The sequence below is a fragment of the Halichoerus grypus genome, chromosome 3 (assembly GCF_964656455.1).
Source record: "Halichoerus grypus chromosome 3, mHalGry1.hap1.1, whole genome shotgun sequence".
Classification (NCBI taxonomy): Eukaryota; Metazoa; Chordata; class Mammalia; order Carnivora; family Phocidae; genus Halichoerus; species Halichoerus grypus.
Window position 1 is genome coordinate 157,748,752 of NC_135714.1, and position 16,382 is coordinate 157,765,133.

General features: G+C 40.1%; 2 protein-coding genes across 3 annotated transcripts in view; one reads left to right on the plus strand and one right to left on the minus strand.

The window, feature by feature from the left end:
* The window catches only part of CDCA2 (cell division cycle associated 2), a 46,754-nt gene extending 39,643 nt beyond the window's left edge, over positions 1-7,111 (minus strand). Inside the window, exons 1-4 of one of the 2 annotated variants that reach the window (XM_078069496.1) lie at positions 6,758-7,111; positions 6,049-6,112; positions 5,780-5,953; positions 4,486-4,640 (exon numbers count right to left, since the gene is read on the minus strand). In XM_078069496.1, coding sequence (XP_077925622.1) covers positions 4,486-4,640; positions 5,780-5,953; positions 6,049-6,112 — 393 coding nt within the window. In that variant the 5' untranslated portion in view covers positions 6,758-7,111. Of the gene's footprint in view, positions 1-4,485; positions 4,641-5,779; positions 5,954-6,048; positions 6,113-6,576; positions 6,682-6,757 lie in introns of those variants that run through there. The other variant, XM_078069497.1, reaches the window with a different exon arrangement.
* Positions 7,112-7,590: 479 nt separating this feature from the next.
* The window catches only part of KCTD9 (potassium channel tetramerization domain containing 9), a 37,846-nt gene continuing 29,054 nt past the window's right edge, over positions 7,591-16,382 (plus strand). Inside the window, exon 1 of the mRNA XM_036079010.2 lies at positions 7,591-7,800. Within this exon, the coding sequence (XP_035934903.1) occupies positions 7,753-7,800 (48 nt within the window). The 5' untranslated portion in view covers positions 7,591-7,752. The remainder of the gene's footprint in view (positions 7,801-16,382) is intronic.

Sequence of the window (16,382 nt, forward strand, 5' to 3'; positions counted from 1 at the left end):
TCAAGAATGAAAGCAAGAGTAGTGGAGAAAAGATGGAGAACGGCTGCCCTTCAACTTTTCCTCTAAAACAGGAGAAGGTCGGAGCACCTGGGTGGCTCAGTTGGTTAAGCATCTGCCTTCAACTCAGGTCATGATCCCAGCATCATGGGATCGAACCCCACGTTGGGCTCCCTGCTCAGCGGGGAGTCTGCTTCTCCCTCCCCCTGCTCTTGCGCTCTTGCTCATTCTCTCTCCCTCTCAAATAAATAAATAAAATCTTAAAAAAAAATAGTTAAAAAACAAAGCAAGAGAAGGTGGAGAAAATAAGAGATGAATTATGTAAGCATAGAGGCCCTTACACTTTACAAAAAGAAAAAAACAAGTACTACTAGTATATTTGCGGAACATTTCAGTAAATTAGAACATGTAAACTAGTATTATTTATGCAGTCAATAAATTTGTTGAGTAAGGGAAGAAGAGATAGGGTGAGAACTGAAAGAGTAGAGCCACTAAGGGTATTTACTATAGAGGCAAATCTCGAAAGATCAAAGGACAGCACTGATTGTCCATAAAAACTGCTCAAGTGGAAAGCCCTTACTTTTAACAGTGCTAGATACTAGAGCTATACATTCAAGGAATTCTTTTACTACATATAATCACATGATATGGGTGTGGGGTGTTTTCATATGTACATTTCTATATACATACACATACACACACACACACACATATTCGTAGGCATACCCTTAAGGAAAAAAAAAAAAAACAGAAATACCAACAGCAGACATGGAATGTCAACAAACAAAAAGGGACTTAGGTCAGAGAAAGCTGAAACCGACAGGGATTCTTTAGGGCATTCTGACAAAAGGAAACAAGCAGAGCAGCAGACCCCAGAAAGGCTCAGGTATTTAAAGCATCAGGTATTTCTGAAAACCAGGGTCAAGGACAGGACTCAGAACAGGGTATCAGTAGCACTTGAACCCACAGGTCTCTTCATAAAGAAGAAAGGACCTTTACATTCTGGAGGGAACACAGAGATTCAGGATTCCATGAGATTTAAGACTCCACAAACAGCTGAGGAGAGGAGCCTGCACTGAAAACAGAGCCTGTCCAAGTCTTCTCAGTGAACAGTTTGACCCTCATTTTGACACTTGACTTCCTGAGTCCCAGGGCTCAGGTTTATATCCCCAGGAATTCCTTTCAGAAAAAACAGATCTGCCAAAAAAAAGAGCCACAGAATTCTGATACTTGGGAATGAAAAAGTGGCCTTGTCTACACAGAAATCCACCAGTTGATGAAACCAGACCATGCACATTGAGCTCTCAGTCAAGTTTTTAAAGTGACTCACTTTTAAAAATGAACAGTGTCACGGATCACCAGACATCTGAAGAAATATTTGAGCATGAGACAAAGCCTGAACTAATTAGGTAGCAACATGGAACCTGAAGGCAAAGAGATCCTGCAAGGGGAGGAAGAAAACATCCATAAAAATATAATGTCCCCAACTGCCCACAGTGTTCTTTAATATCAAGAACAGAGCTTCAAATGAAAAAGCAGGCCATGCAAAAGATAGGGAATCAAAATATGTGTTGAATGAATGAATGAATGAATAGGATTCTTCAACTCCATAAGCTAAAATAACAATGGAGCAATGCCTTCAAAATTTTTATGGAAAATATGTGCAACCTAGATTTCTATACTAAGACAAACCAAAATCTAAATGTGCTAGTGGAGTAAACTTCATCAGATATGCAGAGGCTCCAGAAAAATGAGATAGTAAAACAAGAAGAGAGAGAGATATTAGGTCAAGGAAACAGAAAAATCCAAACAGAAGAAAAGGAAATCACAGTGACAGCTGTCCAGGAGACCCAGATGGCAAGCAAGCCACAGAAGACAGAGAACACCAAGGAAAAAGAAAAGAACCCACAGACGCTTAGGGTTTACAGATCTGTCAAAGTTTGGGGATGAAATTATGTGATAAAAGACTAAACCAAAAAATAATAAAAAGTACTTATTAACTAGAGGAAAAACAAAAGTTGTGTAAGAGAAGAAATGGGACCATAGCATACTACCTGGCAGTTTGTGAAAAATATCTACATGGTTAAATAACACACACGAAGTCCTAATTTAAACAAACATTATAATTGTATTGGAAGGATGGGGACAGGGGACAGTGTTAGGACAGCTATGGCTAGGAGGTGTAAGAGCAAAATCCGCATTTTTCACAGAAATAACTACAACAATAGTAAATCCAATGCATACCATGTTCCAGGCACGGTTCTAAGTACTGCATCTCTACTAATTTAATCATCCTCATTAAAAACCTTGCTATTATTATCACCCCCATTTTATATGTGAGAAAACTGAGACAAACTTGAAGTGCTTGGCTGGCTCAGTCTACAGAGCACCCAACTCTTGATCTCCGGGTTTAAGTTCGAGCCCCATAATGGGTGTAAAGATTACATAAAGATAAAATCTTAAGAGACAGAAAGACAGACAGAAAGAAAGAAAAGTAACTTGCCAAAGGCACAATTAATTAATAATAAAGCCAAGAATCAAACCTCAGCAAATAGCTCCACAGTCCATGTTCGTACCTATCCTAACAGCAGTTCTCAGGAAGTCTTTACACTCTTAAAATTATTGAAAACACCAAAGGCTCCTAGTTCGTGTGCATTATAGCTATCAAGAATGTTTTAACAGGCTTTTCAGAACTGTGGCTATTCTTCCTTTCATGGAACATAAAACTCAACAAAGATTTCCTAAAAGTTAGTTGCAATGTCAAATATGAAATCCTATCAATGAACTTCTCATATTCTGTTATGTTAAAATCTGTGAGTCTCTTGCATTTGAGGGTATATTTTGCATGCACTGGTCATTAAGAAAATATTGGTTCACTTACTTCTGCAGATCTTCTAAATATTGATACCCTTTTATTATATAATATCAAAAAATCAAATTCATTAATATCTCCACTGATCTCATCAGAAAAGTCTAGCCAGTGGGAAGTTCTCAAGCTCACGGTGCTGCCTAGAAGTTTTCCAAAATTCTGATTTTCTCCTGAAAACTCAAGTTTTTTAATCAGTAAGAAATATTTCAGTTTCTCTTCGAAGTGGCAGGTTCACGGTTCCTTTTGAGAAAATACTGTTCACATTCCCAAGTCTGACTAACCATGATGTCCGTCATTCTTTCAAGTAAAAATGATGCTCCATGAAAAAAAGTGGCCAGAGTTCAGATCACAGCTCAAAACAATCATGCACACGATTTTTTTTCAAAACATCCATCATACTTCTGTATGTACTTTGGAAGTGCCTGATGCATACTTCCCATTTCAATCACACATAATACACAAGGGGGGAGAATTAATAAAATTTACAATTTTCACTGCATCAAGGATATTAAATGAACCTGGCATTATCATTTCCCGTGAAGGCTTAGCAATGTGGAAAATGACAGCTTGGTGCGCTCAGTTTTACCCACCATTGCTTGCGCACTGTGAGTGCAAACATCAACATAGTAGAAAAAGGCAAACACCTCAGTGCTATTACAAAAACCCGTTTTAACCTCATTGGCCTCTTGAATGGGACTCAGGGATCCCCAGGGATGGGCAGATAATCTCTGAGAACCACCACACTACATAGCCTGGGCATAGTGTCTAAAACCGAAAAATAAAGTGGTTATATAAGTACGTTTTAAAATAAGAAGGCCAGGGGGCGCCTGGGTGGCTCAGTTGTTAAGCGTCTGCCTTGGGCTCAGGTCATGATCCCAGGGTTCTGGAATCGAGTCCCGCATCGGGATCCCTGCTCAGAGGGAAGCCTGCTTCTCCCTCTTCCACTCCCCCATGCTTGTGTTCTCTCTCTCGCTGTCTCTGTCAAATAAATAAATAAAATCTTAAAAAAATAAAATAAAATAGGAAGGCCAGGACCAAAAGAGACAATATAAATAGCTGTCCTTCAAGAAGAGGGAGCATTAACTGTCTTTCATTGTAACCCTTGTACACTATTTGACTTTTTAGGAACATGGATTATTCTGATAAAAATCTGCAAAAATAGCTACATCCTTCCTCATCAGCAGACAAGTAATTTTTTCCTTTTTGCCAGGTTATCCCAAATACATTTTGTCCTGGGGAACTCTTACTCCTACATGCCAACATGTAGGAGTCAAAAAAAATTAGACACTTAAAGAAAAAATATTAAAAGAAAAAAGGTTGAAAAACACTGCCTCACTTCATTGTAGAGAAAAACATTAACCGGCAAAACCCCCTGCAAAATAAAATAGCTCCTCTAGAAAACCACTTCTATCCAGGATTTCCCAATTCTTAACCTAGCCATGCTCAATATCACCATCAATGCAAACTGAACACTCTCTGTAAGACAGAGAAAACCTTATCTCCCCAGATCCAAAACAGATGAGATGCACAAGAAGGTAGAAACACGGTACAAAAGCTTTGTAACAGAACAAAACATTCTCCCCAGAGAATTCATGACATAAGTTAGAAGAATATCATACCAGAAAAGGGGAATTCTGTGTCAAAGAAGATTTCTCTGCCGTCTTTAAACTCCGCTGCTGAGCAATGAAACGAATAAGATGGTTTGTTTCAGGGGAGCCCCGAGCGCCGATTGTAGAGCGTCGTCTGGATTTTTTAAGGTAGGATGAGGCCTTTCCTGTAACGAAAACTCTTTTAAATTGGAACAAAGCAAGGCAATCATTGGTAATCATGTACTGAATTCCCTGTAATATACCAGCCTAAGAGAGAACACATAAACACCTATTACAGAAATCTAAATAGAGTATTATAGACGAAATTATTCACACATGGTCAGTCGGATAGGGATCTTTGTCTATTGATTTATTCCATGATTCTGAAAGTGTCTGGCATATAGAAAGCATTGATCAGAGTGAGTTATGGAATGAACACGTGAACACATTTTAATAGTTCCCATTTTTGTTTCATATTTCTTGCACACAGGGATGGGTAATAGCTTGCTTTGGACTAAGAACTTCTCTTCTTTCTGAATTAGTCCTCTTATCCCCAAGAACTGAAAGGAAAGCTCTCCACTTAGGCACATGTACTCCCAGGTTCTCAATTGTTCAAGATCATTTTTTTCTCTGAGATACCAATCCACCTTCTGCACACTATGTTGCATATGCTGAAGAGCACAAAATAAATCTAGTTTTTTCTTTAAAGGTTTATGAATAATGTTCTTGAGAAGGGAACACAGAATGGCACACCACTGTGGTCTTGTCTACATCATGCATTATCCAGTCTAGTGCCCTCTGACTTTCCAGCCTTCCCTCACTCTCCATTTCTAAATGCTGTTCTCCAATCTAATCCCAGTTCCATGTTTATTTCCTATCTTAGCTAAATCTGACTTCACAGGTGAATTTCATTTCTACTCCTTGAAGATTAACCCCAGTCAATTTTGTTTGTGATTTTGAAAGAGGCATACCCCAATCTTTCTTAATTGCTCTTCAACTTTCTCTTATTTTTACCATATGTGAGCATAAAATTTATTACTACTTAGAGTAAACATATCCTATATCTCATGAGTCAGGTCAAAAAGTGATTCACATACGTCTTCTTTTCCAGTTTGGGCACAGAGCACACTGTTGAATGTTATCATGCTGGGTGCCCTAGGAACCTGATATTCTGCTATGCTAGATGCATGGTACATATTCACAGAAATGTCCCTAATCGAACGTTTGCAGAGTCAAAGTAATGAGATCAAGCAGATGAACAAAACTGAGTTAAAGTTATTTTTAAACTTTAAAAGCACTGCAATAGAAGGACAACTTCTTTTACCTGAAGAGTTCTTTACAAAGCTTTCAGGTGTAATTCCCAATTGCTCTACTGTTACTGTGTTAAAATCCAAAGGTGACTTGAAAGTATCTGGTGTGCAACCATTAGGAGTCCCTTCAGGTGCATGCTTCCGAGGAGTTACAAGCCTCCCGTTTCCCGAAATGAAAGAGGTATTTTCTGAAATAGACAACATATTGTGAGGGCTAAACATCATTATGAAAACAAATACCTAAACCTTACATTTCACAAGGAGGCAACAGATCACTACATACCAGTATCACGAATACCAGGCTCCTTGGTTTCAAGAGGCTCGCTGTCTTTTGAGTTGGTATCCATCTAAAAAAAAAAAAAAAAAAGGAAAGAAGAAAAAAAAACCCTCATTTCCAAGTTAACGATTAGATCAAGATTCTCATTCAAGACTGAATTCTAATACAACCTATACAGGCATGAAAATAGATGTCGAGAGTATTTGAGAGCTTTTTAAAAAAGAGAGAAATGGAGGAAACTGCTGTCGAGGATGAAACAAAGCAGACCTCACACTAGAAGCCATGGCTTTTCAACCTGGGCGAACATCTGAATCATCTGGGTACCCTGTTATAGACACAGCTTTGCGGATTCCCAAAAATTCTAATTAAGTAGGTCCGGCTGGGCTCCAAGAAATCTGCATTTTAGAAAGCACGCGGGCGGCCCGGCGCAGGTAGCAGGAGGACCACTATCTCCGTGGAGCAGGATAAGTAAGAACACGCTTTTGAGAAGCACGCCCCAGAAGCAGCTCTGCTGGACCAGGGTCCTTGCCCTACCTCTCACTCCCGCGGCTTGGCTCTCCTCCCACTGGGTTTATTTGGAACGCTCCACCGCGGGTGAGTGTCGTGCAGGTGCGGACGGTTCGCTCGAGAAGGCAACTGTCGGCCGCTAAGTCGCCCGCCCGGAGCTGCCTCGTTCGGCCCGAGGAACTCCAACCCCGCCGCCCGCGATCCCTACCTTCTCCTCCGCCCGGCCGCTGCCTGCCGCCCGCCGCCAGATTCAAATCGCCGGCCCCGCCTCCTCGGTACCGGCGTTACTCCACGAATCTCTACGCCGCCGCTGTCCACACGTGTCCACGCGCACCCCGAATTCTCCCGGGCCTCTACCTCGTCGTCCCAGGACCAGGAGTGGCTTGGTGAGCTCGAGAGAAGCCACCACTAGCTGCGGGTGACGCGCCGACCAGAGAGACCTGCTGAGGCTAACCTGTATCCGGGGGGACTACTTTCCGTGAGAGTCTCGCGGAGGAACCCTTCGGTTATCACTTAGCTCCGCCCCCGTCTTTCAATTGGATGCTGCAAACTTCGAAAAGAATCCTTGGACCAATCCTGGCAAGAACGACGGGAGGGCTCTTGCCCAATCATCCAGTCCAGACAGCAGCCGTTTCGTCCGTGGTTTGAGCGAGTGGGAGGGGGAGCTGACTTGTATAGGTCCCTGCTAGAGCTCCACCTCTTTCCTTCCAACCCCTCCTCCTTATGTAGATGAGCTCTACCTGGTGTTGGGTTTGCGCCTGCTCAGTAACGCCTAGAGCCGCCGTTCGGCTCCAGGTTGTGCTGATTGGCTGATAACCCTTCCCGTCTGCAAGACTGCAACCTCTCTTCCCTCCCTCCACCCGGGCTGGGTTAGTATGAGCCCACCCAATGCAGGGCGAGGATTGGCTGAGTTCTGTCCGGCGCTGCCAGTTGATTGGTGGAGCTTAGAGTCAGTCTGGGAGAGGTGGGGGAAGGGTCCCAGGCTGACTGAGGAGCCCAGGGGCGGGGTGGGAAGGAGGACCCGCCAACCCTGGGGTGTGGGACCGAGAGTGCGTGCGTGTGTGTCTCCGTAAGAGAAGGAAGGTGGCGAAGGGAGGAGAGTCCGAGTGGGTGGAGGGAGGGGAAGGGCGGGAGAAGAAGAAGGTGGGAGGAGAGCCAGGCGGGAGGGTGGCGACTCACTCAGGACCCAGTGGGGGCAGCGCGATGAGGCGGGTGACCCTGTTCCTTAACGGCAGCCCCAAGAATGGAAAGGTAAGGGGGTCGGGAGGAGGCGGGCCGCCTGCTGGGGGAGAGGGCAGCGGAGCGCGGAACGGGCTGGCAGGGCGGAGGGCTAAAGTTGGGGAGAGGGGCAGGGAGGTGGGCGTGCGCCGGGGTGGGGGGCGTCCAGGAGGTGAACGTCGGGTCCCCGCGGCCTCCTCCCAACCCGCGGGATTCCTGACCCGAGCCCGCCCTTCGACTCCCCAGCCGCCCTGGGGGCCAGCACAGGTCAGCTTGTGCTTTATCGTTCCCACGTCCAGGTGTGGGTCCTGGAAAGCGGAGGACTCGGAGGGCGACGGGAGGGCCGCTGTCACCTGAGCCTTTGGTGCTGATGTCCCTCTTCCCACCTCCACCCCGAAGACCCCGCTGCCCCCCAGCCCTAGCTGTAGAAGGGCGCTTGTTGCCACCTTCGTGCTGAGTAATGGTCTGCTCCAGAAAGTGGTGGTTAACAACTAAGGCAGACACGGAAGGTTGATCAGGTAGAAAGAATGAAACTGTTTATCGGTGGATAAATAAAATATTCTTCTATCGTAGGGTGAATAGAAAATTGAAAATTAGGGACATTTTCTTGATGGTTCCTACCTCTGTCTTTTAGGCGCCCCAAGCCCCGCTGCCGCCAAACTTACGTACTCACTTTATTTCGCCCTGTTTTAGTTCCTTAGAAAGACTGTCACAATAGACTAAAATGGATTGATTTGACATTACTAGTTGCTGTGTTCGGCCTTTGTTGAGGGTGTGGTACCAAATATTTTTTCCAAGGCTGGAGCAAGCCAAAATGAATCCTATTCCTTCTCAAGCCGCTTGCCCCACCCATGAAAGTTGTTCGGCTTCTTTGGAAAATTTGACTGCTCAAGGCAGACATTTATGATGTGGCTAAATGACATCTAGAAGTAACGATGCCTTAGAGTTTAAGGTAAAGGTAAATTGACCTCACTGTATTATTTGCCAGAATACAGTACTTCGTTTCCTGCATATTTTGGAAACAGTATGTTTTTAAATAGTGTAATTGTGCCCCGGTATAAAAAATGGCTTTCCAACTACTCTGAAATTTTAAATAAATCTGCTCTAAAAATTTGAACCACGGTCTAGTTTGTTGACTATAATTTTGTGTTATTCTGATTTTAGAGATTCAATACATAAAAACAACTGGCATATATTCAAGTTCTTGAGTTTTCATAAATGTTACTTCAAAATATACTTAACAAGGTTTATATTATTTCTGACCATTAACTTTTTCTAAACCTGTGTTGTCTGTTAGCTACTAAGAATCTAAAACTTATTGTTACTGGAAGAAAAAAATAGTATATCCAAACAATTGTAATATTTTCTCAAAAGCAGACCTTTGATTGACCTTTTTATCCAGCATCTCATTGTTCCTCTCTGAAAGACAAGATGTTTAGACTCAGTCATAAATATTTAACTGTGCTCTAAATCTCCTCTGAAACCACTGAATTTTGTTCTTTCAAAGATCGGCTATGTTAGTCTTACCATATGTATTTTTTAAGCTGTCTAGTTTTGACTAGATTAGGTTTTTGGGTTTAAAATTTTTGTTTCAAAAATATTTTCTCTGGAGTCTCAAAAGATTGGAAAAAACCCATCTCAAGTAAATGAAGATAAATATATTTATGTTGTGAAGATCATAAAGATCCAAACTGGAGAATACTAGTATGATTCAATATTAAAAAATCATACTCTAATCCTTACTACTCAATTGGAAAACATATTCTATGCCAAAGTTCTGTTTCCTGTCCTCTCCAGCTGATTTAAAAAAAAAAAACTACAATTACTCTTATTTGACAAAAGATCACAGAATAATACATAACAGCTTGCATGTTTATATAAAGAATGTGACTAGAGCTAGCCAGGATTGGCATGATCGTGACATGATGTTCATGAAAAACATGCTGAAACAGAGCACTACTATTAGAGTTTAATTTTCCATCCAGCAGTTAGGATATCTGTCACTTTCAATCTCTCCTTATTAACCTAGGTTCTGTTTTTGCTTCCTGGTCATAAGATAAGTGTCTGTTTTTTCAAATAAGTTTCCCTCCTATAAAGCTTCTTCAGTGGTTTCCAGACCGGGCCATAAAGCCTGGGCTTGGAGAGGCACAGAGTTACTGCAGGGAACTACATATGCTTACCATGACTTTTCTGTATACTGAATAAACAAAAGTGTCACTAGTGCATGCTTTGATGTTGTAGTTGTAGAGAGGGCTGGGCATGCTCTAAAACAGTGCTTTCCAGAGTGAGACAGTACACCACAGAGGGTATGCAAGAGGACGCAGGGGAGTTTAAGAAGAAATATTATACTTTATATTTTTACTTAGAAATATAAAATCATATTAAAACTTGATTTTTTTTTTATTTTTTTTTATTTTTTTAAGATTTTATTTATTTATTTGAGAGAGAGAATGAGAGAGAGCATGAGAGGGGGGAGGGTCAGAGGGAGAAGCAGACTCCCTGCCGAGCAGGGAGCCCGATGCGGGACTCGATCCTGTGACTCCAGGATCATGACCCGAGCCGAAGGCAGTTGCTTAACCAACTGAGCCACCCAGGCGCCCCAAAACTTGATTTTTTAATCCATAAAGACAGAAGTGCTTTCAATTACTGAATGTGTCAGGTGGTCTCAAGTCTACTGAGAGAAGGGAGTGCGTTCACATGTGAAAACTTCTTCACTGGTTGGTTCACTTTGGTATATTGTGATGTACTGAGGCACACAAGTACGGGTTAAGATTTGCATTATCCAGTTTTAACTAAATTAACCTTCACCAAAATGCCAAGTGGCTTTAAAAGATTCCTTCAAAGAAGCTGCAGATCGAAGAATATTAGTTACGTGAACACAAGTAAGCGATGAGAAAATGGCAGAGCTACCACCTCTCCAAATATAAACTATGAGACTTGGGGGAAGAGGGGGCAGGGAAAGGATTTCTGGACCTGAGAAGTCAAAAAGTGCCGAATTTTATTTTATTTTTTTAAAGATTTACCTATTTATGAGAGAGAGAGCACGCACATGTGCGCAAGTGGGGGGGGAGGGGCAGAGGGAGAGAATCTTTCAAGCAGACTTCCCACTGAGCGCAGAGCCTGAATTGGGGCTCAGTCCCATGATCCTGAGATCATGACCTGATACAAAACCGAGAGTTGGACGCTCAACTGACTAAGCCACCCAGGCACCCCAAAAAGTGCCGAATTTTAAAGAAGATTATTTGAAGTCCTATTTAATAACTGCTATTAACAATAAGCCACTCCCTAAGAGTATATTGTTCTTTGAAACATTAGCCAATGATGAGATGAGGTCATCCTAATTAGCAAGATGTTTAAAAATATTTTCCAACATATGAAGACAATTTGAGATGTTTTTCTTTTCCTTTCTTGTTCCTTTTCAGTGTTTAAAATCAATTTTATATTTGGCAGGATTTCCCTAATTTTAATGGTAAATATTTAGGGGATTTTTACTGGCCAGCTCCATATTCTAAGTCGATAAAGGTTTTTGGGAAATCATATTCTTTTCTGACTGTGGCATAAACTTTATAAATAAGTAAATAAATATACAAATGTTTGAGCACATGCCCAAAAATGTTTTACTGATGGGGTACATAGTCAAAACATTTGAAGGCCATAATTCTAAAAAATTGGGATCTTCAAATTTTATCTTTTTTAGTTGCTCCAAAAGAATCAGTTGTATCCTCTCATCCTTTCTCCATATGCCTCGGAATTCCCATTTTTCTCTTTTTGATATTCTCTGTAAATAGCATTAAGGAATTTGAAATGAGGACTCAGACATCTGAATGTAGTGAGTGATTTCTGAGTAACCTGATGTCAGTTCAAAATTTCTGTACCTCTTAAACAGAAGTTGCTTTAACTAAAGAATATTCAGGAATAGGCTGTGCAAGTCATAGACCTTTTGTATACATTATTTATTCAGCCAAAACTAACTGATTACCTTCTTTGTACAAGGAACCATGCCAGCTCACTGCAGATATAATGGGACGTGAAATAGATCTTCCGTCCTGATGTTTACACTCTTAGTCCAGGACTTAATTGTTTTCTTCTGGCTTTGATATTAGGTCAGAAATATGTTGTTGGTGTTAAGTATCCAGATTTGAATCCGTTATATTAAGTTGAAGGAAGGTGAAATCTATGTGACCTTTGCTTATTGAAATCTAAACATTAATAAGAACTTTGCTCTTCAACTTTAAACATTTAAGAAATATATTTGATACATATAAAGAGTATTAATATGCATAAAAATTAAGACAAAAATAATATACCAAATATCAGTAAACCTGCCACAGAAGGCAAGAAAAAGTGTATTACCAAAACTTAATGTGCTTGTTCACTTTCCTATTCCCTTGCTTATCCATAAAGTCAGCCAATTTCATGAATGCTGTATTTCTCTTTGCCATGTCTCTTTAATAGTTGAGCCACATATATATATGTATAACTAAATTATATATTGTTTTGTCATCTTCGGGACATAACCTAAATGGATGTCATATGTAATCTTTTTGGACTTACATTTTTCATTCAATATAATATTTCTAAGATTACATTCATAATGTCCCACATAATTTAGTTATTTTTGCTGCTTTATAATAGTCCATTTTATATAAGTACTAGCCCATTTTATCTGTCCTCCTGTCAGTGGACATTTGGGTTGTTTATTTCTTTATATTTTGCTATTAAATTGAAAGTGTTGCCATGAATATTCCTGTGTATGTATCCTGGTACACACATGCAAGCATTTTTCTAGGGCAGTGGATTGCAAACTTTAGCATGCATTGGGATCAGTTGGAGGAATCGAGAAAACACATTGCTGGGCCCCACCCTCAGAGCTCAGATTCAGTAGATCTGGGATGGGGTTAGGAATTTGAATTTCTAACATATTTCCAAGGTGATCCTAATGCTGCCAATCTAGGGACCACACTTTTTTTTTTAAGATTTTATTTATTTATTTGAGAGAGAGAGAGAACATGAGCAGGGGGAGGGGCAGAGGAAGAAGCTGGCTCCACTTTCCTATGCCCCTGCTCCAGTGAGATGCGGGGCTCCTTCCCAGACCCAAGACTCAAGGACCGTGACCCAAGCCGATGGCAGCTGCTTAGCCCACTGAGCCACCCAGGCACCCCTAGGGCCCACACTTTTGAGAACCAATGCTCTGGTGAATATAAGTTATCCTAACGGTTGACCCTTGAACAACATGGATTTGAACTGCATGGGCCCACTTATGTGTAGATTTTTTTTCGGTAAATACCTGGAGTATTATATATTTTCTCTAGCGCACTTTATTGTAAAAATAGAGTAACATAACTTACAAAATATGTATTGTTTATATTATTGGTAAGGCTTCTGGTCAATAGTAGGCTATTAGTGAAGTGTTTGGAGAGTCAAAAGTTATATGTGGATTTTTAAATACACAGGGGAGGGGGAGTTGGTGCCCCAAAACCCTGCATTGTTCAAGAGTCAACTGTATTGGATGTGAGGTATATGAATGTTTAATTTTTTCAAATGCCAAATTGTTTTTCAGAGTTATTGCAGTAATTTATATCCCACCAGCAGTGCATAAACCTTCCCACTGATCCAAATCCTCTTCAACACTTGATTTTGTCAGACTTTTTAATATTTAATATTTTAATATTTGCCTTCTTGACCTAGAGTTATGTTATCTTTTTTAGGAACAAAATAATTTAAAAATATGTGGAATTTAAGAAACAAGACAAAAGAGTATAGGGGGAAAAAAAGGAGAGGCACAAACCAAGAAAAAAACCTCAACTATAGAGAACAAACTGATGGTTACCAGAGGGGAGGTGGGGGGGATGGGTGATCAGGATTAAGGAGTGCACTTGGGATGAACACCAGGTGTTGTATGCAAGTGTTGAATCACCATATTGTACACCTGAAGCTAATATTAAACTGTTAACTGAAATTTAAATTTAAAAAAACCCTAATTTTAAATGTATTAAACTAAAAGTGTAGGTAGAGTAAATTTAGTAATTGTGATTGATAGTTTGGTTGGGTAAATCAGCCTGCATAAATTGAGTAAGTATTTATTGATAGTGTCTTAGTTAATAGATAATATGGGCATGTAAGGAAAAACACTTTAAGTACATGTGCGGGTTTTAATTTTTAAATTTGAGTAACACAGGTTACAATTTGAAAATGGTGTTTAAAGGCAAATTAAAACTCACTAAACTGATACGCCCTCGTAGGCACAGTATAACATTTACTTTCCCAGTTGGTAGATGGCTTTCACTTGTCTTAGGGTCTGAAATTTAGAAAGGGTTAAGTTAAATAGTAACGTAATATGGTTCTCATTAACTTAACTAGATGCACTTCTCAATTTACGCCATAGAATGCTTCCATTCTAAGTATAGTGCCTTGTTTATTAAAGCAGATAATCCCAGTAACATGGGAACTCCAGGTCCACCCTGGGAAGCATATAGCCATTCTTAGCATGATCATTTTACAAATGCTTGGCCTCTCTGAGGACTAAAATAAGCTTATTATATAACAATTACAGCTCAAATCTATGATATTACAAGATTTCCATTGCTGCTTTCTCCCCAACAAAGTTGTTACATAAAGAAAGGTACATGAGCCAGTCTATTAGAGACTTTCTTACCAACTTAAAATGTTTTCCAAGCCTATCACATTTTTATGTTGGTATATATCTATTTTTAAATCAGATATTCTGATTGGTTTATATGAAAGACAGATTTTGAATATTATGTTTGCAATATAATTCTTATTTGTTAGTATGCTCAAGAGAGTAAAGCTAAAGTGATCTAGTTAAAAAACAAATGCCAAAAATGCCCTCCAAATGAAAAACAAGTGTGGTAGCCCAACTTAAGGGCAATTTTTCAAATCTACAGAACTGTAAGATTTCTTGCAGTAATTTCACTACTATTTTCTCTAATTGATGGCCTTTTGATTATCTTATTTAAAGGAAAGTGTCCATTGCATAACATAGATACATTAAATTTCCATCCGTTTTATGATATGGCTGGTTGAGGGAGAGAAGTGAAAAGAAATGCTGGGGGAGAAAGTTGGTGTTCTGGCAAGGAGGGGATAATGTCAGGCTAACCAAAGCCATGTAAAAATATATAAGAAGCAAAGGTCAATTAGAAAATTCTTACATAATAGCAACTATGACAAGAATGCTGATGTTGGAAAGGATTTTCTTACTCTCCCCGGACAGTTTCCGGGCTGTAAAAGTCGATTTGCATTTGCTTTGGTCAGTGTCTTGTGTTTCTATGCTTTTGATTCTTTTGTTTTCTCTCCACACCCTCTCTCTTAGCACAAGTGGGTTTGCTGCACCTAATGCCTTATATTTTTTCTCTTCCTTTTCTCCCAGGAACATGTATCTGCAGTAACAGAATTCCAGGCTCTATTACGGAGGTGAAAAAATGATAGGAAATAAAGGAGACACATTTTATTCAAGTTTCAGTTATTTATGGCATGTCTGCTCTGTCAAGACACTGTGCCAAGTGCTTTCCATTATTTTTTTTTTTTTCACCATGGCAAGATATACATAACACAAAAGTTAGCATTTTAGCCATTTTTAAGCATACAATTTATTGGCATTAGGTACATTCACAGTGTAACATTACCACTACTTCCAAAATTTATCATACCAAATAGAAACTACCCATAAGCAATGACTTTCCTATTCACCCTCCACCCCGGTAATCTTTATTCTACTTTCTGCCTAAGTATGTCATATAAGTGGGATCACATAATATTTGCCCTTTTATGTGTCTGGCTTATTTTACTTAGCATATGGCTTCAAGATTTATCTATGTTGTAGCATGTATCAGAATTTCATTCCTTTTAATAGCTGAATAATATTCCATTGTGTGTATATACCACATTTTGTTTATCCATTCATCCGTTTAAGGACACTTGGACTGTGTATGACTTTTAATCCACCTACTTCCCTTTAAATTGTGCTTGCCTACAACCCTTCCCTAGGATTTCCCAGCTTGCAATACTTATCTGTCCTTTCATCCTTATGATCCAAGAGAAAACAGTTGGGGATCTGAGTACTCTGCCATGAAGATTGCACATTCCCATATTAACAAGCAATTCCCTCCATACCCTGCTATTCGTTACATTTATTTAACTAAAAACTCAGGGTCTACTAAACTCCAGTCACTGGTAACCAAAGGATCAGCCTTGTTTCTTATTTCATATGGCACTTTGATCCAGTATCCCGTGGGAAGTTGATTGGCTGTTTGTTCTTCATGTTCAGCCCCTCATCTATGTTTTATTCGTAATTTTCAGAAATCCTAACCGATAACAGTACAACTATACAACTCAGCCACTGGGAACCCATAGTTAAAATTATACTGGAGCAAAAAAAAAAAAACTTAACTACATGTAGAGATTCTCAGCCCCCTACCTGAGCATTTGCATTGCTTATGCATATATCAGACTGTGCCTGATGTAAAGCAGGAGAGAGCAATTCACTGTATCCCAGCTGTTGGCTGTATTTAGAATGTTAGCTAAAATCTGGCTTTTATAATTATAAGTGGTTGCTGAAGAATTAAATAAATGAAGTGGGAAGTTGTTACCTTTCACGT